Source organism: Sylvia atricapilla, chromosome Z (genome assembly GCF_009819655.1).
Source record: "Sylvia atricapilla isolate bSylAtr1 chromosome Z, bSylAtr1.pri, whole genome shotgun sequence".
In the NCBI taxonomy this organism is placed as follows: domain Eukaryota; kingdom Metazoa; phylum Chordata; class Aves; order Passeriformes; family Sylviidae; genus Sylvia; species Sylvia atricapilla.
In genome coordinates, this window is record NC_089174.1 from 61,258,073 (window position 1) to 61,280,069 (window position 21,997).

General features: G+C 40.1%; 1 protein-coding gene across 1 annotated transcript in view; it reads left to right on the plus strand.

Moving 5' to 3' along the window:
- The window catches only part of EPG5 (ectopic P-granules 5 autophagy tethering factor), a 55,480-nt gene that overhangs the window by 27,708 nt on the left and 5,775 nt on the right, over window positions 1-21,997 (plus strand). Inside the window, exons 20-41 of the mRNA XM_066339155.1 lie at window positions 58-168; window positions 896-1,015; window positions 2,449-2,615; window positions 2,809-3,033; window positions 4,866-4,989; window positions 5,852-5,993; window positions 7,084-7,255; window positions 8,480-8,642; window positions 9,227-9,369; window positions 10,618-10,774; window positions 11,785-11,979; window positions 13,065-13,278; window positions 14,025-14,185; window positions 14,304-14,511; window positions 15,231-15,306; window positions 16,135-16,238; window positions 16,437-16,612; window positions 17,110-17,295; window positions 18,816-19,025; window positions 19,170-19,314; window positions 20,341-20,583; window positions 21,554-21,773. Of these exons, the coding sequence (XP_066195252.1) occupies window positions 58-168; window positions 896-1,015; window positions 2,449-2,615; window positions 2,809-3,033; window positions 4,866-4,989; window positions 5,852-5,993; window positions 7,084-7,255; window positions 8,480-8,642; window positions 9,227-9,369; window positions 10,618-10,774; window positions 11,785-11,979; window positions 13,065-13,278; window positions 14,025-14,185; window positions 14,304-14,511; window positions 15,231-15,306; window positions 16,135-16,238; window positions 16,437-16,612; window positions 17,110-17,295; window positions 18,816-19,025; window positions 19,170-19,314; window positions 20,341-20,583; window positions 21,554-21,773 (3,662 nt within the window). The remainder of the gene's footprint in view (window positions 1-57; window positions 169-895; window positions 1,016-2,448; window positions 2,616-2,808; window positions 3,034-4,865; window positions 4,990-5,851; window positions 5,994-7,083; window positions 7,256-8,479; window positions 8,643-9,226; window positions 9,370-10,617; window positions 10,775-11,784; window positions 11,980-13,064; window positions 13,279-14,024; window positions 14,186-14,303; window positions 14,512-15,230; window positions 15,307-16,134; window positions 16,239-16,436; window positions 16,613-17,109; window positions 17,296-18,815; window positions 19,026-19,169; window positions 19,315-20,340; window positions 20,584-21,553; window positions 21,774-21,997) is intronic.

Sequence of the window (21,997 nt, forward strand, 5' to 3'; positions counted from 1 at the left end):
GCTTCTAAATCAACTGGTCACAAAAAAAAACCCCAAATGTTTTCTGTTTCTGTGCAGAATGCTTTGGGCTATCACTGTGACAAGGGTATGCTGTCTTCGCTGGTCAGCTGGATCATGGCAGGCAATGTCACACCATCCTTTGTGGAGAGCAGTGCCAACTCCTCTCAGGTGAGTGCTGTGATGGTGTTTTGTGATGGGAAAAGCAGCATACTGGGCTGGGACCTTAATTTTTTTTGCAGATTTCTCTTGGTCACTTTTTCTTCCTGTCCCAGAGTGTTCTTGCAATAAAATCCCAGTTTAGCCTAAGAAAATGCTGTAGGTTTTTTGCACTAAAAGGAGCATGGATATTTTGCACAGGGGGATTTTGTCTAATCTGCACCCAGTAATTCATATAACAGGATTTATTAGTTTAATTTTCTTCTAATCCACTATTGTTCTTGGTCTGTTTAACAAGACATAATCATAAAAGCCTCAGTTTTCTATTAGATCAGTCTTTATCTAATAAATATTTTGAATTTGAGTTACTTTCTTTCTGCTTAAGTGAGCTCCTTCAATCTAAAAAGAAAAAGAAACCTTGCAGTACCCTAGACAGAGATGTGTAGTGCAGGTGGAAGAGAGATCTTACTTTACTGAGTTTGAGAAGGTTGTTTCCTCCAGAGCTCTCTGGGTAATTCTGTCAGTTGTGTCTGCTTTCCCCCTTCTTTCCCAAGACTGTATAAACGGGAAGTATGAATTTAGGGATAAAGAGGTTTTGTTGTTGAGATGTGATACTGCTTTTTGCAACTCTGAAGTGAGAATACATCAAACATTTACTCCTCTTAAGAAATCATCAAGCTTCTGGATCCTGCCCCTGCCATTTTTTGATCAGCATTTCTGTCATTTCTGTGTTGTCCAGGTCTGGTTTGCATGGACGGTGTTAAATATGGAGTCAATATTTGAAGAAGACTCACAGCTTCGCAGAGTTGTGGAGGGGGAGCTGGTTATCAATGCTTTAACTCCTGATCAGGCTTTGAAGGTGAGAGAACTGGTCATCCCTTTTAATTAATTAGAGAGAACTGCTAGAGAAAAGTGTTCCCTTGCATCATTTAGTTTTTCTTTTATGTACTACTTTCTTACTAGGATAAATGCATAAATAATGCTTTACCTGGTTGTGCAGGAGAAAATATACTGCAGGGAAATTTTCTTTTACATTTTGAGTGTATTTGAGGTTTTTACATTTAAAAGCTACCATGAAAATACCTGATTTTACTATACCAATATTTACAGAAAACTAATTTGTGCTTTTGCATTATTTTCTGGGCCATCTAAAAGCCTCACAATGTCCAGAGGATTTATTCTATACCCCTGACATGGGGAGTGCTTATTTTTCAGGTGGGAAAATGTGTCTATATTTCAAGCAGACAATTCCTCAGGTGATCTGAATTGTGTAGAAGACTGGCCTTTACTTCTTTCTGTTTTCTGAATTATTTTCCAAGGCTTTCAAAACTATTTAGGCATCTACTTTAACAAGGCACTTAATCAGCTGTACTTCAGGCCACATTCATAATTTTCCAGCTTCTTTGCCCAAATTCAGTTAGAAATTCTGCAGTGAAGCAAGTGGAAACCAAAGCTGCCCATTCTCAAAGTGTAACTTTTGGCCCATCCTTCATCTCAGTATGTTTCAGTGTGTTTCAATGAAGGTGGTGGCTCTATGAAAATAGGTTTCTTTGGACTGTGTCAAGTACATGTCTTGCATCCTTGGAGATGGTCTGGAGAACATTTGTTCTTTGGCTTGCATGTCTTGATTTAGCTGGAAAATGAAAAGGATGTGGGCAGTGTGTGGAAAAGGATGCCAGAGGTCTGGTGCAGGGAATGAGGGAGCGCCATGGTCTGCTCCCAGTCTTGGGAACTCAGAAAAGCCTCCCATTGCCTGGCTTCAGGCACAGTCCAGGGGAGCTTGGAGTGGGACTGTTTAATGATTTAGTGGGTCTGTGGTGTTGCTAAAATGGGATGCTGCTACTCATAGGCTGCTTTGTTTTTTTTCTGCTTTTCTTTCTGTCTTCTTTATTCACATTAGTTATACTTTGCAAATACACTATTTCAAATTTTCACTAGAGCTGTATTAAATGTAATCTAGAAAAAGCTAAAAGTAGCATGCTGGACATCTAAACCAGGGACATCTACTTCTGTGACGAAGAACAGTAATTAACTGTAATTAACACCAGTGGCCTATATATTTGCCTTGTGTCAGGCCATCATGCTGAGGTTTTGTAAGCATCAGAGATGTAGGTCTGCCCTTCAACATAACTGTGAGATGGGCAGCTCATCCTTCAAGGCCTGTAACAGATGTGTGACTGCTTCCAAAATTTTCTCCTCTGTAATTGCCAAGTGTTCACGCTGTGTTAATCTACTCAGTTAACCTGTGACAGCCTGTTACAGCACCACACTTGTCTGGAAATGTTTCTGCAGAAAGCCCAGACCCAGCTGAAGCTGCCCATTGTCCCTTCCCTTCAGAGGCTCATGATTTACCGCTGGGCTCACCAGGCCCTTGCTACCCCTGCAGATCATCCTCTCATGCCGCTGATCTGGCAGAAATTCTTCCTTCTGTACCTTCACCGACCAGGACCACAATATGGGTGAGTCTGACCTGCTCCAGCAGATTAGTAAGCACTAATTAAGAACACAGCAAGTGAGAGTCAGTGCATTACATTGATTACTCCCAAAAGCAATGGTTACCAGCAGCTTCTCTGTTGAGCCAATTTATCTGCAGAGATGCTGATTTGACATTTGTAACAAGACTTAGTAACAAGCTTTTTTGTTCATTTTTAGATTACCAGTAGATGGCTGTATCGGAAGACGTTTTTTTCAGAGTGCAGCTCATGTTAACTTGCTAAATGAGATGAAGAAGCGGCTGACAGAGGTGGCAGACTTCCACCATGCTGCCAGTAAAGCACTGAGAGTGGAGAGTCCTGAGGGCAGTGATAGGTCGCCAAAGAAGGCCAGCTGCTCACCTGATTACCTGACTTCACCTGAGCTGCATAAGGAACTCGTCAGGTAAGAAAAGCCTGCCCAGTTCCACGTTAATACATGCAACTGCCTGAGTAACTGCTGCAGCACAGTTGTAGCTGTGTGAGGAATGAAGGGACGTGACCTTAGATGTACTACAGATACTTATTAAAAGCATAAAATCATAGAACCATTCAGGTTGAAAAAGCCTTCCAAGATCAAGTCCAGCGCTTAACTCAGCACTGTCAAGGCTACCACTAACCCATGTCCCCAAGTGCATAGTTGGGCTCAAATCCATTTCTCTGTTTGCATAACTTGTTTAGTTTGAGAGGGGACCGGTTTTACTGCTAAAAATAAAGCATTGTTGATAGGTTTATCACACCCTTTAGGGGAAAAGCTTTGTTTTTTAATGAATGATGGTCCCATTTGGCAAAATATTTATTATTTAGACATATCTGCTACTTGTATGTACATCACTAACATTAAATGTAAAATGATACTTGGTTGTGTGTATGTTTGTCACAGACCAGGGCCTGAATTTTTGTCTGAATAAAATTACTTCTTCAGGAAATTAACTGAGGGCTTCAGCACGTGGTTCAGAGCAGTTCTCTTGGTTAGCAGCCTAAAGGTGCTGAGTGTGCCAAGTGTGTTCTGTGCCACCTGAAAAACGGTAAATGAGCTTACCAAAACTTCGCCACAGGACTCCCTTTTTGTTTTGGAGTAGACTAAGTGAGGGGACACAGTTACTCACTGCTACTCAGCTGGTGAATGCCCACTTTTGTGAGTGATAGTAGCTCCTAAGAGTGATTTCTACCTCATATACACTAAACCTAAGGAAATAGGTGACTATTGCAAGGAAATATTTGAAAGGATTATTTGAAATATTTGAAAAGAGTCCCTTGTTTAACCCTGGATGGTCCCTTGTTGGGGCCCTGGATGTGTGGAATCTGAGCTCCTGCTCCTCTCAGCAGTCAGTAGGTACTGTACAAACAAATAAGGGAGATGATAAATCCCATTTGGTCGTCTGTGAAAAATAATCCAGAGTTGCTCACCAGATGAACTTGATTAATATTTTCAGTCTTTCATTTCAAATAAGTTCCCCACACCAACAGAAAACTGGACTGCTCTGTTCCCAAATAAATCTTATGCTCAGGAAGTTTAATGACCTGTCTAGTTTCCTAGACAGGAGGGAAATTACTGGTAGGGTTTATAGGGGCTGATTCTTGGAATTGGTCTAGTTCCGTTTTTTCACCAGTGACACTGATGAAGGAAGCAGGAGTTTGCTAGTGATATTTAATTCCACGGTGTGAAAATTTAATGGCATTCTAGTGCTTCCTTGTCAGGAAGGCTTAGATGGCATGATTGTGAAAATGGTAGCAGTCAGTGGAATGATGTCAGCTGAAAAAAAGGTGTATTTATGTTAAAGTTTTAACAAAGGAGAAAATGGGAATGAATGAGACTCTGAAAAGAAATTTAAAGATGCGACTTAACTCAGGCATGACATTTTGGAGCAGGCACTGCAGAGAGGTTGTGGGGTGAGAAGCTGAAATTGCTCATGTGTACTCTTCTTGTTGCTATGGTCTTTTGAATGGGATTGTGATACTTTCTGACATTAGAGACTATTCCAGTTTTGGGTCTTATGCTAGTTTGCATAAACGTTTTTCTTTTCAGAATTTGTCCTCTTATTCTTTGTTGCTGCCCTTCATATTTTTCAAAGTACCTTCTTTCCACTGCTGGTCTTTTCCCTTGTTTACTCTCAAGTTAAAGGCTCCTGATACATCTTTTTTTTAACCATGCCACCTTGTTGCCCTAATTCTAACCTTAGAACAATCAAATTCACACTGATTTTTTTCCTTTTTATCCTTTTTTCCCCCCCTCAGGCTTTGTAATGTTTTAATTTTGTGGTTGGAAGAAGAGAGTTTCCAGAAAGGAGATACATACATTCCCTCTTTACCAAAGCAGTATGATGCACATAGACTTGCTAAAGTCATGCAGAATCAACAGGTGAGTTGCTAAAAACACTGACAATCTGAAATCTAAAATCCACTAGCTAAAATGAGTCTCTGAAATCAGTGAGAGAGTTGTATTACTGGTCATTAATACATATATGGCATATATGATACCTTAATGGCTGTAACCTTTTCCCTAAAATCCTGTGCTATCCCAAACTGCCTTCCTTTATGTTGGAAAGAGGACTCTGATGTAGATTATGTGCAAATCTGTCAATCCTTTTTCTGTACCACTCTGTAATTCTTTTGATGTTCTAAGTTAATATTAGAAGCTTTAAATAACAAAAGACTGGAAGCCAAAACCTGCTTGTGCTGGTAGTCTGAAAAATGTCAGGTTCAAATACAAGTTAGTGAGTGTGTATTATTCTATTCTTCAAGCCTGAAGACTTAGTAGAAGCAAAACCCTGCAAGAGGAGAGATTTTGGAAGGCTATTTGCTGATGCTTACTTTGTTTTCACTCCTCCCGTGTCTATGACTACTGGAAATACAGCCTGCTTTAGCCTGGCTGCAGTTAATCATGCCATGATGTTTTAGACTTAGTCTCTTGTATTCCCTTTTTAGGAGCAGACTTTTAATAATCTCTTTCTCTTTTTCTCTTACGTGTTAGAAGTTATACTGTGTGTCAGGTTTCATCTCTTAAGTGTGACAAATGCTTTTCAGTAGATCTCTCTCTGTATATAATAAAAATAGTTCAGTATTTTTTTCCAGGTTAGATTTTTTGCCCTTAATTTCCTGTGACTTAAAACTGCAGGGTATATTTTTTATGTACATACTTGAGTTCCCCACCTATTAGGTGGGTGGACAGCACATGGTGCTGACCAAAATGGGGATGATACTTTAATTCTTCTGTGCTGCAGGATCTGTGGATGGAATATGTCAATGTGGAACTCATACACCATGAGTTTCAGGAAGCTCTGAACCTTTGGCTGCAGGCTCAGCTTGAATCACATCCAACCTGTGCTTCTGTAGGGGGAACAGATTTCACCAACCCCTTGTCAGGTAAGAGATGAAAACACCTTAAGGAAATTATGCCTTAAAGAATTACTGGGATGTCAAAGCCCTGGTTTCTTTAGGAGCTTGATGATGCCTACTAAATAAAGATATAAATACTGTTTATTTTCTGTGAGTGCAGTATTTTCCATGAAGTTGTCATGGTTTTCTCACTAAGATTTCCATGTGAGAGGCTAACATTGATGCTTTTTGGCTTCAAGTTTGCCATGTTATGGAGCAGAGCTAGGACATCATGAGTGAGTTCCCCAAAAGTACCTCTACACAGAGCATGCTCCAGACATTTTCCCAAAATTTAGAGAGAGATGGGTGTAAGCAAAGGTAAAATCAACTGTACCTGAAAACATATTGTCTCAGGGAAGTTTTTTAAGTTTAGTTTTGTGTGTTTGTTTTTTGTTTTATGTTGTTTTCTCTGTGTGTTTCTCTGGAATTTTGGGATAGTGAAAGGGTTGTTCTAGCACAGAAGGGATGATAGTCCTAGCTGGTACATTAAGGATATGGTGAAATTGGATTTGGGACTGATCCAAAGAAGAGGAAGGAGTGAGGGAATAGAAGGGAACTGGAATAGTTTCATAGGTGAATTCACACTGTTTGGACAAAGAAACTGAATGGAAATCAGTAGGAGGAGAGGGCTGACCCAGAGAAAGGCTGTGCTCTGTGAAGGAATTGACACTGGCAAGACCTGAGGTGAGGATGAGTTGTAGGGAAAGGAAGATGAATTTTGCTTAGAATTTTGGCAGGGTGCCTGTGTCAGGTAAGTAAAATAAGTAAAGTAAACGGAGTGACAGGAAAACAGAAGATAGGAGTGTTCGGGGAAAACAAGGAAACCAGTGGGTCTATTGATACTAATCTTTGTGTGATGGAAATGCTGGTCATGAAAATTAGTTGTGTGAAATAAAGTTGTACAAAAATAACAAGATTAGTTGAGTACTTTTTTTTTTTTTTTTAAAAAAGGAGGAAGCCTGAGAAATATTTGTCTGCAGTTAAAAATGCTTCATGCAAAAAAAAAATTAATGTTTTTGTTCAGCTTCTACTAAACTTTTCTTATTGACCAAACTTGCTTCTGCTTTTTTTTTTGTAGCTAAAGTGAGGATCATGAATAACTTGAAGAAGCTTGATACTCCCAAGCCCCCTCTGCCACTGCAGACAATGAAAGCACCTGTTCCAGTGATTTCCTCTGCCACTCTTGTGAGTCAGAAAGACGCGATCCAGCTCATGCGCAAGGACCTGAACATCTTGCAGCAACACGCCAAGTGAGTCATGTCTGTGCTCCTTGTGCCTCACCAGTGTGTCCAGCAGTGCCTTAAAATGATCATGGAGTCACAGAATGGTTTGGGTTGGGAGGCATCTTAAAGCTCACCCCATCTTACCCCTTGCCTTGAGCAGGGACACCTTCCACTATCCCAGGTTGCTCCAAGCCCCATCCAACCTGCCTTGGACACTTCCAGGCAGGGCAGCCACAGCTGATGTGGGCAACCTGTGGCACGGCCTCCCCACCCTCACAGGGAGTAATTTCTTCCTGAAGATGTCCTTCACAGCAGCCTCATTTGTGGTGTTAGCACAAGACTGTCAGCACTTGATTTCTGCTTCTTGTACCATTTGTTTTCTCTTTATTGTGGTCTTTCAGGTTATTATTCTACTTCTTCAACTGACATAAAACTGTCTTATTTTCTCATTTGGCATATTTCCTGAAATAAAGCATTTCTAGGCTAGATTTGTTGACAATGAGTTATTTAACCCTTTTGCGCTAAGGTAGTAGTTGCAATATGAAGTACCCAGGAGAGAAATATAATTTCTGATTCTGCTGGCTTTGTGAATGAAAGAGACTTTCTGTTTTTAATATTCCAACTCAGATAATACAGCTTGCTGAATTGTTTTCAATCACAACTGGTCAATTTGTGGGTGTTCTTACCCAATGTAGTCATTTAACAACAATATTATGAACCAGAACAAAATGTACTAAGTGCACGAGAGGCTGTGGCTAAACAATTCCAGTATCAGTTTTAGGTGGGTTCTCGTGGTTGGTTTTGTTTTTTTTTTTTTTTTTTTTCCCCTTTCAACTGAAATTTTTTTCAACTGAAGTTTTTTCAACTTTCAACTGAATCATCACACTCTAGCTTTTTTTGTTTTGTTTTGGTTTTTTTTTGGGGGGGTTTTTTTTGGGTCTGGTGGAAAATTGCATTTCCTACAGGGATTATTCTGTTTAGTTTCCTTTCAGGCTGTCGTATCAAGTAATTCAAAAGAACTCACACATACTAGAGTAGTTTTGTTCTTATGAACCTGATTTTTTTATTACTTTGAAGTGCTATTACTTTGAAGTTTTAGCTCAATTTAAGTTAATAACCTTTCATGTTTTCCAGGAAAAGTGTCATGAGTCTTGGTACAACGCATTAAATTGAAGTCTCCTTTCTTATATATTCCTAGCATTGCTGTTTTCAGGAAAGATTTTGCTAATTTTATTAATAAATGCCTTTCAGAACTGCAGCTCTCTGGGAGTCTCAACATGTTGCTCTGAACAGTGAGATCCTGGACACAGTGCCCAAGCTGTATGTCAACAGGGAGGAGCAAATAACCCTCCACCTGGAGTGCCGGGGAGCTTCCAATAAAGACTGCCAGGGAGCAGCTCGGCTCACCATCCAGGTTAGAGGCATAGCATCACCTCTCTTCTGGGACTGTTGAACATAGAGGATGAATGTGAAATGGCTGAATTATTATGAAAGTGACCACATAAATCCACACACATGTTAGTGGTCTGAAACACCTCATGTGTAATGCGGAAAAGGAGAAGCAGATCAACAGCTTAAGAATAAGTTGTTGCATAGTTTTGCTCATGGCATCCATTCTAAACTGCTTCCCATTGTAAGGGTGTGGGAATTTGTTTGCCAATAGGAATAGCAGGAATGAAAATGTTTATGGAAATACTTCGATGTTGCTTAGTAAATTAATTTTTGATCCCCTCTAAGATTCAGTCCCTGTGGATTAAAAGCCTTAGATAAAATATGTGAATTCTATTAGTGTGTGTGATAATTAATTAGGAACACAATCAAAGATGTATGCTTGGGCACGATGTACTAAATCTCATTAAAGCTCTCAGGGGGAAAGCCATCCAAACTCAGAGTTCTCTGACTAGACTCTGCTTCTTTTTTAGAAATAGCTGCAACATGGGAGAGTTTTGGCAAAACCATGTTAATTCTGAAATGAATGTGTGTCTTTTTGTCATTCAGTTTGAAGGGAAGCACAAAAATGAAGCAGTGAGCCAGCAGCTTCATGCCTTGCGTAAAGAAGTGAGACAGCTGCAGGCAGAAGCCATGAAGCCACCTTCCCTGGGTGTTGTGGAAGCAGCTGTACATGTGGAGAATTTCATAACGTAGGTTGTTCAGATGCTGCTTTGGGTAGTGGTGTTTGTGTTTCCATTTTGGCGTGTTAGAGTTAAAATGTGGAACCTGTTTGTGTGTTTTTCTTTATGCTTATCAGCTTGGGCCAACAACAGAGCTTGAATCCTGAGACTTGTGTGTTTTGATGCAGTAATTCTTATTGTCAGGATTGCTCAGTCTCAGCAGGGCTCACAGGATTATGTTGTACTTCTGTTTATTGTTTTCAATTTCTTTTTATTGTTCTGTGCGTTATAATAATAGCCCTCCTAATTCTGTAAAAGGACACTCGATGACACAAGGATGCTGTGCTAAGCTTTAGGAAGTAGCAAACTTGTACCATAGCTGTCTCAGCCATAGGCTAAATTACATGATTTGAATATGACTATGGGTTTTTCTCTGTTATAGTGCAGGACATAAATCTGTAATAGAATGCTATAATTTGAAGTAGTTTTTCAATAAGTGAAACAAAATGGTGCAGTGGAAGTGACCTAGATAGTATGAGGGGGAGTGAATAAAATGGAGTTGTCCAAGGCCCTTTTCCTCACTTAAAGACTTTTTACAGTTCATCCCAGAGGTCCACTTTTGCAACTTCATCCTCAATCTTCCAGATTCCTGCTGGGATTCTCTTAGTGTAGCTGGTTTACCATAGGGTGTAATGATTGTACAAGTAAAAGGATTTATATACTTCTACTTGTTTGTTCTTGATCGTTAATCTTACAAATTCTCTGGATGAGCTAGTTCTTGGGACTCACATCTGTGGAATTGCATCTTCATCTGTTTTAATTCAGACTTAGTGAAGACAGGGGTTTGATCTCAATGAAGCATCTACTTGGCAATACACAAGAAAATACTTGTTTCTGTTTTAATTCTTTTACTGTTGAGCCTGTGAAATAAAATAGGATAGTTTTTCTTGCAATACAAAGGCAGTTGAGATGCCATCAGAATATGAGGAGTATATGATTAAAGGGAGAAATAATCTATTGGAATTACGCTTTGGAAATCATTCAGTGTTCACTTTTTCACCCTGATTATGGAGACTTTGAAGTTTGTAAGTATCCATTTCAGCCACCAAAACTACATGAGCTAAATATGTGACTTTTCAGTCTGGATATGAGAAGGAGGAATACTCGGGGAGTATCACAAATACTCACCTCAAGGCTATATATTGGCAAGAAACCTCTCTTTATTGTTTTATTCTCTGCATGTAAATTTAATTTGCCTTTTTAACTTAATTTTTTTAGAGCCCTGATAAATATCTACAAGGTGCAGCCTATGCCTGCGATCAAGAAAGTAGGAATTGGTTTGTTTTTCACATTGGTAGAATATGTGTGTGATGAAACTCAACGTAATCCTCCCACAAGACAGTTCTTCACATCCTGCATTGAGATTCTGGGCCAAGTGAGTTTATTTCTTGAATATGAAAATATTTTCTAATTTTTTTTTAATTTGATTTTTGATGCTAATTCTTACTCTGGTTTCACTGCTGTTAATGGGGGAGACAGTCCTAAACACGTTCAGAAGGCTTAAAGATAATTTCTAAGCTTTTATCCCATTTTGTTTTAAACTAATTGTGTAATATGCGCAGTCTTTAGGAGAGGTGAAGCTTTCACTTAAGCAAAATAAAAAATGTTGCTCTGAGGTGCGTCTGCTTAAATTTTCATTGTGTTAGTTAAATGCTGGAATTTTGGGCAGGTAACTAAGGTTTGGATACTTTCAGTTCATAAGAGTGTGTTTCAGCATAGACTTGCTGTTACCTGTCCATTTCTGGTTGATGCATTTCTTGTCAACCTCTGTATTTAGACACCTTTCTTCTACAGCTTTGTAGTGTTCTTCTGTGTAGTGAGTTATATCAGAAGTTTGCTCGTAGAGAAGACAAACGCTTGTTAGTGGTGGTAATGTTTGCTGTTTCTGTGCTCTGAGAAAAATCATTAGCCTGTACTTTGGGTCCAGATACTTACTTTTATCTTAGATATAGCTTAATTCCATGTGCAGCTGTCCTTGAGCACCTATAACAGGTGAAGTGCTGAGAAGTTCTTCACAGCTCTAGTTCTGTTAAGTTTTTCCTATTATCAAGCAGGGCTGGTGAAATCAGGGTTTATTTTCTTACACTATTACCTCAGAAAAAAAAGGTATTTCTGGGTGTTTTTAGACAACATGTGTTATCACAAATGCTAGTCTGAAGTGAGCTAGGAAGACAAGCTTGTTTTGTGTGATATCTTGTGGAATAACAGCCTTTAGTTGATGTTAATTTTATAATCTCATAATCTCAATCTTTTTTTTTGAGAAAAACTTCACTTTTCATAAAAGGACCAAAACTATGAGTGTCTCAACAACAAGCTTAAGTGGTGTATTTTCCAGCTGACTGATATTTGGCTGGGTTTTTTTTCCGTCATTCCCACTTTTCTCAGGTGTTCATCAGTGGGACCAAAACAGAGTGCAAGCGTCTGCTCCAGACGATCCTGCAGAATCGGAGGCTCTGTACTCTCCTTTCTCCTTACTTCACTCCAGTTGCCTCTCTCGGTGAATTTGTGGCTTTATATGAACAAGTCGTGACCTTCCTGAGTGAGGATAACAGTGATGTTGTCTTCATGCTGCTGACAAAGGTAAAGTCTGGTCTGTGGGTGTTCTTTGCCTGAAGGCCATGTCTTTAAGCTAAAAAGGAAAGAGATGGAAATCTGGTACTTTAAGATAGCATTGATAAGTTCTGTAGATCCCTGTTAGTCATACCAAATGGTAAGTGTTGCTTTTAGGCTCAAGAGGGGCTAGAGTCAAAAGCAAATAGCTTTAGTAGCCTTTTCTAGCACAGATGGTGCCAGTATGTGCTTCCCAGGGCTTACTGCTGAAATTAAAACCTTCTCTTGATGACTTCTTCTGATGACTGATACCAGATGCCTGGTATCTCTACAAAGACATTCGTCACAATAGCCGCTGAATGCCCAGTACCTAACAATCAAAACAAAATTTGGGGCAGTGTCTGCATTTTCCAGCTCTATTTGGTACCCATGTCCTTCCTGCCTGTCTTAAAACAGAGTAAAGTAATCCCAAATTATTTGCACGTCCGTTACTCATGATACTGCCAGTGGAGAAATTAGTATAACACTTGGCCTTCGATATTGCTCTGATTCTCCTCTTAAGTTTCAGGGAGACAGCTAGGAGCAGCAGGCAGTCTGTCCTGGGCAGGACTCTTAGCTGTCCACGGTGGCAGTGGTCAGTATTGTCCCTGCTGACCAAGGTCTAAGCAAATGCTCAAAGCTTTGCTCCTCCACCTGAAAATTTGTGGACATCAGTGGGCATCAGTCCAGTTTAATGCCTGTGGGCATCAGTCCAGTTTAATGCTTGTGGGCATCAGTCCAGCTTAATGCTTGTGGGCATCAGTCCAGCTTAATGCTTGTGTGGAAACTCAGACATGTCTTTATGAATCTGAGCCACTCTGCCAAGGGCTGTTTCATAGATCTAGAGACTACTGCAGTGTGCTAAATCATAGCCTTTGGAAAGTGAGTTTTGGAGGCAGGGCTAACGAGATGCAAAGTAATGAGGTTTTTGTTACGTACATGTTTCAACCTCCGCCCACCTCCACACCTACATAAAAATGTCATGATTTAATTTCTCTGGTGACTTCTCCCTCCTCCTAAAGGCGTTGTGTCTGTTGACTCTCCTGCTTACAAATGCTCCCTGTGCTCTGTTGTAGTTCGACCTCACGCAGTGGTTGAGCGTGGCCAAGCCACCTCTCTCGGAGCGCACCCAGCTCCTGGAGTCCATTCACTTGGCTCTCAATGCATGTGGCCTGGAACCTGAAGAAGATATTTTGATGCCATTTAATATCTTCTGCAAGCATTGGACTAACCTTCTCCAGTATCAGTTCCCTGATCACTACAGTGATTTCTTAAGGTTGTTCGTGCAAAGTGAGTATCTGAGGTGATGGCATCCTAAGCCTTTGTGTAGAACCCTTCTGGCTTAAAAATATGAACTCTGTGCAGAATGTTAAACTGCAGAATGATTTACACTTCCTTAGGTTTCTACCTAGGGCATTTTTATGTGCCTTGCTATGTGATGTGTTTTTGTTAGTCATATTGTAGCTCTTCCATGAGTCAAGGCACACACATCAGTGACAACAAATTTTTCAGCCCATGTAACAGGAGAAGGATGGAGGAGAGTCTTCAGTTAATGGAAGCACCTATTAATGACGGTTATGCCATGGCCTGTAATGCAGAACCGTTGTTTTTGATTACCCTTCAATATCAGACAGATAGCTGGAATTATGAAGACATTTAACTGACACTGAAATATGCTGAAAATGTCCCAGTCGACATTTGATGCCACTCATATTCTGATGTGCCCCTTCTTCTCTCTGTCGAACCATACCTGCTGAGGCAGCAGCTGTCTCTTAATGTATATTTGCAGCCAGGGATGTTCAAAGTGCCTAGGAAGCTATCTAAGGAGAGAAACATGTAGATGCCAAAAGGAAATGTTGATTACATTTGCAAACTGGAGATAATCTCTCACTCTTAAACTTGGAGCTTTCAAACTCCCATGCTACCTAATTTTTCATGTAGAACAGAGGTCTAATTTCAACCTTTTTTGAGTTGTTTGGAGAACGAGACTAACATCTTTCTGGTTTTCGCAAATGCATTCCCTTCTTTCTCCTAAGGCTCATCGGAACAGCTTCTAAGCCCTGACTGTTGGAAGGCATCACTTCAAGCTTTGGGGTGTCATTCAGTGGTGACTGAGCAGGGCAATTTCAAGAAAAGTGATTCTGCTGAAGGTCCTGTGGTGAGGGATGCTGCAAAAACTCTCCTCTCCACAGAACAGGTGGGTGCCTCTTGGGTAGATTTATGCCTTTCAGATTGAAACAGATGCCCTCCAGTGACAGATAACACTGCTGTGCAGCCTTTCTGCGGCTAATTAATAGCTTTTTTCTTTTTTTCAGGTCAGAGAGACAATAGAATGGATTTCTACATCCTTCTGCAAACTCCGACTGGCCTCGGTGGACTTCAGGACTTTTGGCCTATTTTCAAAATGGACTCCGTATGTGGCTGAAGTGAATGCATTCCTGGAGTATCTCATTAAACGACTGATTGACACTGAAGTTGGTAATTTAGCCCAAGAGCCTGTTGGCAGTAGCAAAATTTTAGCAGGTAATGTGTCTCAAAAGCAAATGACTTACCTGATTTCTCTAATTCACTCTGTTAAGTGACATTTAAATATACAGTACAGTCTTTTTAATTTACATTTGTGCAGTAATGATAATATTAAAATACAGATGGGAAATGTTGGTGCTACTTCATGGCCATGCAGGACTTCATAATCTGAGAGAAAGTTTTTTTTATATTTGAGCTTTCTTCAAAATTATTTTATTAGGCGATTGTACTTTTTCCAGGAAGAATATAGTCTTTTGCATTGAGCAGAGGTTTGGAAGGAGACACTACTGAATTTCATCATGCTTGATTTAGATCTGGAGAAAGCTGGCTTTTTTCCTAGTTTTAATTAATTTTAATTAACACATTTTGATATGTGCAGGTTTAAAGTGTGAGTCATCTTTGCCTCCACAATCTCAATTTATTACTGATAAACAATCTTAACAATGCAAAATGCTTATGATGGTTGTTAAAACAGCCCTGTTGTTAACTAGAGTTATTATTAAGCATATTCTATTTTAAATTTTTATTTGACCAGAAAGAACTGATTGAATGGTTGGACTCAGTGATCTTGAGAGGTCTTTTCCAGTCTTAGTTATTCTATAATTGTGTGAATGTTAGAATGAGAAAAGGATATTATATGCAAATTTAGAGAAGTGTAGTATGTTCACTGTTTTTGATTTGAAGGAAAAAAGCATCTTTGTTTTGTTTCCTTTTAGCATTGCAGTCCTTGTATTCAGTCATCGCTGGACTCTTTAAACCATGGATACTGGTCTTGGAGAAAGAAGATGCAAGGTATATACTGCGTTTTAAAATTAAATGAATTTTTGCTAAAGTAGGGACTTCAGTCCTCTAAGAATGGCTTTCATTGTTACCTGGATTTTAATGATTTGTGACTGTCTTGCCTTCCATTTAAATAGCTCTCACTTTGTCATTTCCTTAATAATTACAGAACTAACTAATGACCTACATCAAATTTTCCAAGGTTTAAATAGAATAATTATTTTAGATATGAAAAAGATCTTGTAATAATATGAGCAGAGCTTGATTATTGGAATTCTTTCACTCAATTTTAAAAATACTGAAACTTGAATTTTGGATTTCCTTTTTTTAGATTCCATAATATCTATAATACCTGTTTAAAAGAAAACAAAAAAGCCAAACAAATACAGCCCCAAATGCCACTTGTATATAAAGAAACTGTAGGCTAAATGAATGCTGTGATGATCTATTGCTTTGTGTGCCTCTGTCTTGACATGAAAAATTAGTTATGCTACTGTATGTTCAAATTCTGCTTTCTTTCAAAATTAAAAGCTTTTGGAGTCGTGAGTGCACTTCCAGCACTGAAGTTAGAAGGTTGTCTGCAGTTGCTGAACAGTATCATTGAGAAACTCTGTTGTTTCAATTTCATTATGAAATCAAACAAGTAATTTTTGCTTACTGAGTGGATCTTTAGTGGGATAGTGAACTATGCAGCTCTTCTAAGGAAGAAGAGGACAGTCTCAAAAAGCTGAAATTGGGAGGACTGCTGATACCTTTACTTCATTACTTTAGAGTATTTAAATTGCAGATGTTTATGCTCAGGTAACTGAACACTGACATTTGTGTTGTGCTTCTTTTCAGTAGCCAGCTCTGCTACCCTTGGTTGGAGAGTGACACTCCTGTAGCCTCCACTGTGGTCTGTTTGTTTGCAGATTGCATCAAGCTTTTGCATGAGAGCTTCAAAGGTGAGCATGAAATCCTAAGTCTCCCCAGTTGTTTATCTGGAGAAACAAAATACAAAGGTTTAGTGTGCATTTTTTTCTTTGGAGTATATTTTAGTGTAACTTACAAGTTTTTCATCTTCAAAAATAGACTTTTCTTCTGAAATCAAATTTTATCTGAATTTTTTTCTGTGTTAATTCTGCTATTTTCTTTGATTCTAGAAAAGCTGTTGCCAAGCCACCGTGGAGCTCTCTGGTTACACCTAATGCATTACTGTGAGTGTTGCACAGCCCCCAAAATGCCAGAGTTTATTCTCTATGCTTTCCACACTGAGTTCAGAAGGCTTCCATGGAAGGAAATGCATCCAGACCAGATGCTTATGGAAGAGTTCTTTAAAGTGAGTTTGTGGCATCTGCTGAATTAAGTTCATAGTCAGTGCTGCCCTTGAAAATAGCTGGCGAGCAGGAGATAGTTCTTTTAGCAAGTGGGTTTTTAAAGTTTGTTTTTAGCATTCACAGCTGCCCAATTTGCGATGGACTTTTATGGAGGAGTGCTTTGGAGTCTTAGACAAAGCTGTGGGGAGCTGTAGAGCTCCCTCTTTGTTGATTTCCTGGAATGTCTCATTTATTGCATATGTATTTAATATTTTTAGTTAGATTTAATATATTTTGCTATTGCCATGTTGTTCTCACTTCGAAGTTGTCTGAGACAAGGCAAAGCTTCAAGAGGGGGAGCAAAATGATAGAGAAGACATTTGTCTACTCCTCTGCTGACCTAAGATGCTGCCGTAGATTTACAGTTAGCTAAAGAACTAAAGCTAAAGAAAAGTGTAAAAGTACTAGTTATATCTTACATTGTTTTATGCACCTCTCTTTTTCCCTTTCTCTTTCCTAGATTGAAAGAGGCAGCCCCAAGAGTTGTTTCTTGTTCTTAGGTTATGTTTTATGTGAAGTAAACTGGGTCAGTGTCCTCTCTGATGCCTGGAATCCCAACCCACACCCTCAGACTCACAGCATGATTGTCTGTTTGCTGTATATGATGGTCCTGTTGGCAAAGGAGGAAGAGCTTATAGGCGAAGAGGTAATTTTTTTATGACAATTCATACCCATCTCTTAAAAGACAATTAATCCTTTACTAGAAAGGACATGAGATGTGACTAAATCCATTTTATTGCTTCTGGGGAACTCTTCAGAGGCTCTTGATCATCTTCAAGAAGTCCCATTTCTCATCTGTCAGCTTTCTTACACTTGCTGTATCTTCTGCTCTCCATTTACTCTGAGGCATTACAAGATACTGCACCAAGATGTCACCAGCAGCCTTTGACCATCACTGTATTTCAGTTTAGGAAAATTACCAGAGTTCACATACTTTCACGTATCTGAATGTCCTTGCTTATCAGAAGCCTCCTAAGCTTCAGAAGATAGTTGTTTGCACGTGATATGAGTCAGCCTCAGGAATTCCCTCCTTCCCTCCAGCATTGTGTTAAACTGACATACAGGAGGTTTTGGCCTCCAGAGCACACCTTGGTCTAAATCTCAAACTTTCCCAGCCCTGTATTCCAGGGCATGAGCAACTTAAAGAGTACTTGTATCAGTGTCACAGTCCTATTGAAGTAATGTCATTTGGGTTAGTTCTGGATTGTCACCACAATTCCAGTATTTGTTCATTCTGAAACCTGTAGAAACATAGAATAGGATATAGAATATCCTGAGTTGGAAGTAATCATTGAGTCTAACTCCTGGCCCTGCACAGACACCCCAGCAATTCCACCCTGTGCCTTCCTTAGAGCACAAACCTGGGGGATTAAAGATGAGTACATCATCAGTAGTCAAGCTTTTGTCCAAACTGTCCTGGAGCGCTGGCAGTCTCGAGGCTGTGACCATTGCCTGGAGAGCCTGTTTAGTGACCCACGACTCTCTGAGGGAAGAATCTTTTCTGATACCCAGTCTAAACTTCTGACATAGCTTCATGCCAGCTAGTGTTTCTCTGTGTTCAGGGGGCTCGTTTTCACTGCAGATGTTTAACGATATATGGTGGCTGCTCACAGAGAGACTTCTACATCTGCAGACTTGTACTGCCTGTATGAGCTGTGGGGCTGCTGTGCTGTTCAGGGTGGTATTTGTGAGAATAAGCACATGATGAGTCCCCCAGGTTGGTAGATGATTTACTAAATAGACAATTCAGGGAGGCAGTTTCTCCTGTGAACTTATATTAATGTATTTTTAAAAATAATATTTTAATGCCTCTTTTAAACCTGTACTGACTTTTACTTGAAGGATCTCATATTTTTCTTGCTGTCCTTACACATTTACATGTCAAAATTTAACATTTTTCACAGACTTTTGTACTTGGTTAGAGCTGCTGCAACAGTCTGAATACAGTTCTGCAAATGCTAGAGATGAAATACTTGTGTTAGCTTACTGCTTCAATAAGGAATTGCTTTTCAGACAGACTCCCTAAGGTCATCTATTTCTGTGGGTTTTCAGCTCTATCTTGTTCAAATTCTGAAGCCAGAGCTTCTTTCCAATATTGAGTACTGTGAGTAGGAATTGAAAACTGCAAAGAAGGTGTAACTTAAACTGATGTCTTTAAATTTTCAGGAATCTCCACTCATAAATCTTCTTGGACAGACCAGCTCTCTTCCTTGGCAGCTTGTGGGCATTTCATCTTATGAAAGCATCATCAGCTACTGCAACAGTCACTACCCTCCCTCTGTTATCCTTGCTAAGGATGCTGGAGCTGAACTGATCGTGAAGCTCCTGAAAATCTCAGCAGGCTTTGGGACATCTTCAGATAGTCACATCCACCTTGTGAGTAGAACTAATTCTGGAGCATCTCCATGCTGTTCTTGGCTTTTGCGAATTTCTGCTCATGTATATTACAGAATATGGAAAGAGTTCTAGATATGATTTGGGTTTTTTTCCCCCCCAATTGATTTTAATTTTGTCTGACAGGATGCAACACTGAAGTGCCGAGCATACATTCGCCAGGTGGTTCAGTTCCTCAGCACCTTAGAACAAAGTGGAAAGATAACCCTTGCAGTTTTGGAACAAGAAATGGCCAAGTTGCTAGATGATGTAGTCATCTTTAATCCCCCAGGTTTGTGTTGAGGAAATGGCAAATTACTTTAAATTTAAATTAATTATTTTAAATTACTGTCAAAATCCTTTATTCTGCTGAGTGGATTGATGAATATCTGTGACAATTTAATTATTTGTGTTATTGTCATGTCTCCCTTATGGGCAGCAGGGCATGGTGCTTTGGTGATATATACATAGGTGGTATATTAGCACAAAGCAAAAATATGAATCTTGCCCTGAAGAGCTGTCAAGAGTGACAGAACTAACATTAAAAATGAGTTACATTTGTGAGTATAACTGGCTGATGATATACAGAAGCTTAAGTGATTTTTTTTTATCATCTGGTGTTTTTTTCTAATTTTTATTTTACTTGTCATTTGCCTCTTTTTTAAAGGGAAGAATGGCACAAATACATTCTTCTGGTCTTGAGGGATTAGGAGTAACGAGTACAAACTGAAAGTTAAAAAGATTATGTTGGGTATAGGAAGAAATTCTTATTGTGAGGGTGGTGAGACACTGGCCCAGGCTGCCCAGGGAAGCTGGGGTTATCTTGACCCTGGCACTGCTCCAGGCCACAGTGAGTAAGGCCTTGAGCAACCTGATCTAGTGGAAGTAGCCTGTGGCAGGAGGGTTGAAACCTAGATGATATTTAAGGTCCCTTCCAACCCTTAATATTCTATGATTCTGTGACTCAGAAATGGTTCTAAATTGTTAAACCTGGAAAAGCTGACAGTGTTGAAGAGATATACTAGTGTATCCTAGTGGTATAGTATGTCTGGACAGCCGGGATTGTGTGGTGAGATCATCTAAATCTCATTTTTAGTACTAGTACCATCTTGAGGTTCCTCTGTCAAACTGAGTTCAGGTGAAATCCGTGTCTCACTGTACTCCACAGAAATGGTTGCGAGTGGTCGTGTCTCTCCCTGCCCATGGGTGCATACCAAGGACGAGGCTTTTCCCAGTGTCCACAGAAAGTGTCCAGTGAAGCTGAATCTGGGTTCCAGTGTCTCATCACTGAAAGGGTTCTTTGGTTTCTGACTTGCAGACATGGATCTGCAGACACGTCACCTGGCCCTCAGCAGCCTGTTCACGGAGACGCTGATGATGCTGAACAACTCCAGCATCACCACGGCCGAGTCCCTGCGGGGCAGCCTGCGCAAGTGGATCGACAGCAGGGTGCAGGGGCTGCTGGCCATGCCCCTCCTCACAGCTGCATGTCACAGCCTGGCCTCCGTGCGCCACATGGCTGAGACCACAGAGGCCTGTATCACTTCCTACTTCAGCAATGGTAGGGAGCCTGTCTCTGTCTCGCAGCCTTTGGTCAGTCTGGGAGGTCACTGAGTACAAATCGTCTGGAATTATGCATTAGTTTGGGTTGGAAGGGTCATTAAAGATCACCTTGTTCCAGCCCCTCTGCAGTGGGGAAATGGTACTGTCATGAGATGGGGTATGAGAGAGAAGTTTTTCGATGTGAGAGTGGTGAGGCCCTGGCAAGGGTTGCCCAGAGAAGCTGTGGGTTTTCTGTCCCTGGAAATGTCCAAGGCCAGGTTGGACGGGGCTCAGAGCAATCTTGGATAGTGTCCCTGCCCATGGCAGGGAGCGGTATAAGATGGTCTTTTATGTCCCTTTCAACCCAAACCATTCTGGGATTCTGTGATTGTGGTTTGGGTCTTACAATTGCACTAATTGTGTGTTTTCTTAATATCCATACTTGTCTCTGTGGAAACTGATTTGCTTTGTGTACTGTTACCATTTTTCCAGCTAAAGCAGAGGATTTTATTTTAAAAAATCACCCCAAGAGAACCAAAGGCATTTTTCCCCTTCTCTAGTGTTCTGTAGACTAATTTAAGAAGAAAATACTCTGGTTTGGTAAAACTCCAGAAGTGTGGTGTGCATGATTTTTTCTCTTCTTTTATTCTTTTTTCTGTTTACATAATCCTTGTGGAATTACATTTTCATTTCTTTGACTGTGTGGAAGATTTCAGTACACTTGAGGGAAATACTTCTAATTCCATGGCTAAAATGTTCAAATTTTAGTCATGGGAAATGCTGGGAAAATATCCTACCTTGACCTTAAGGAGGTGCCCTGTAATAGTGGAATTTTTCTGTTGTCTTCATCAGAGTTGCATGACATGCTGATTACCTGAAAAACAGCTAAACCAGCCCAGATTCTCTTAACTAGTTGTCCTGGTCCTTAGGTTTTACCAAGTGCTGCTTTCTCACCTGCTTTTTGTTCTTTCCTTCTGCTTTCTTCAAAGATTCCCCTCACCACCAGGAGTTAGGCTGGGGTCCAATACTTGCTTCCCTCCAAGTTCCTGAGCTAACCATGGAAGAATTCCTGCAGGAGTGCCTGTCTTTAGGAAGTTACTTGACCCTCTATGTCTACTTGCTGCAATGCCTGAACACTGACCAAACCCTTACCAATGAAATGAAAATCCTGCTGACCATCAGCAAATGGCTGGAGCAAGTGTACCCCAGGTATGACACTTGAAGCTTCTGATGTGCCTGGACTTTTGGATTATTGTTATTATTTAGATTAAAGTTTATTTGGAGTTGTATAGCTGGTATAATTAGGTAGCCCTGGTTAATTAAGTTAATTTCAACAGAGTGCTGGATGAAATGGCCTGTCCTGTGTTTACTAATACAGGGTCTATCCATCTGCAGTGCCAACAGAAAGTAGTTGTTAAATGGAAGAAGGAGTT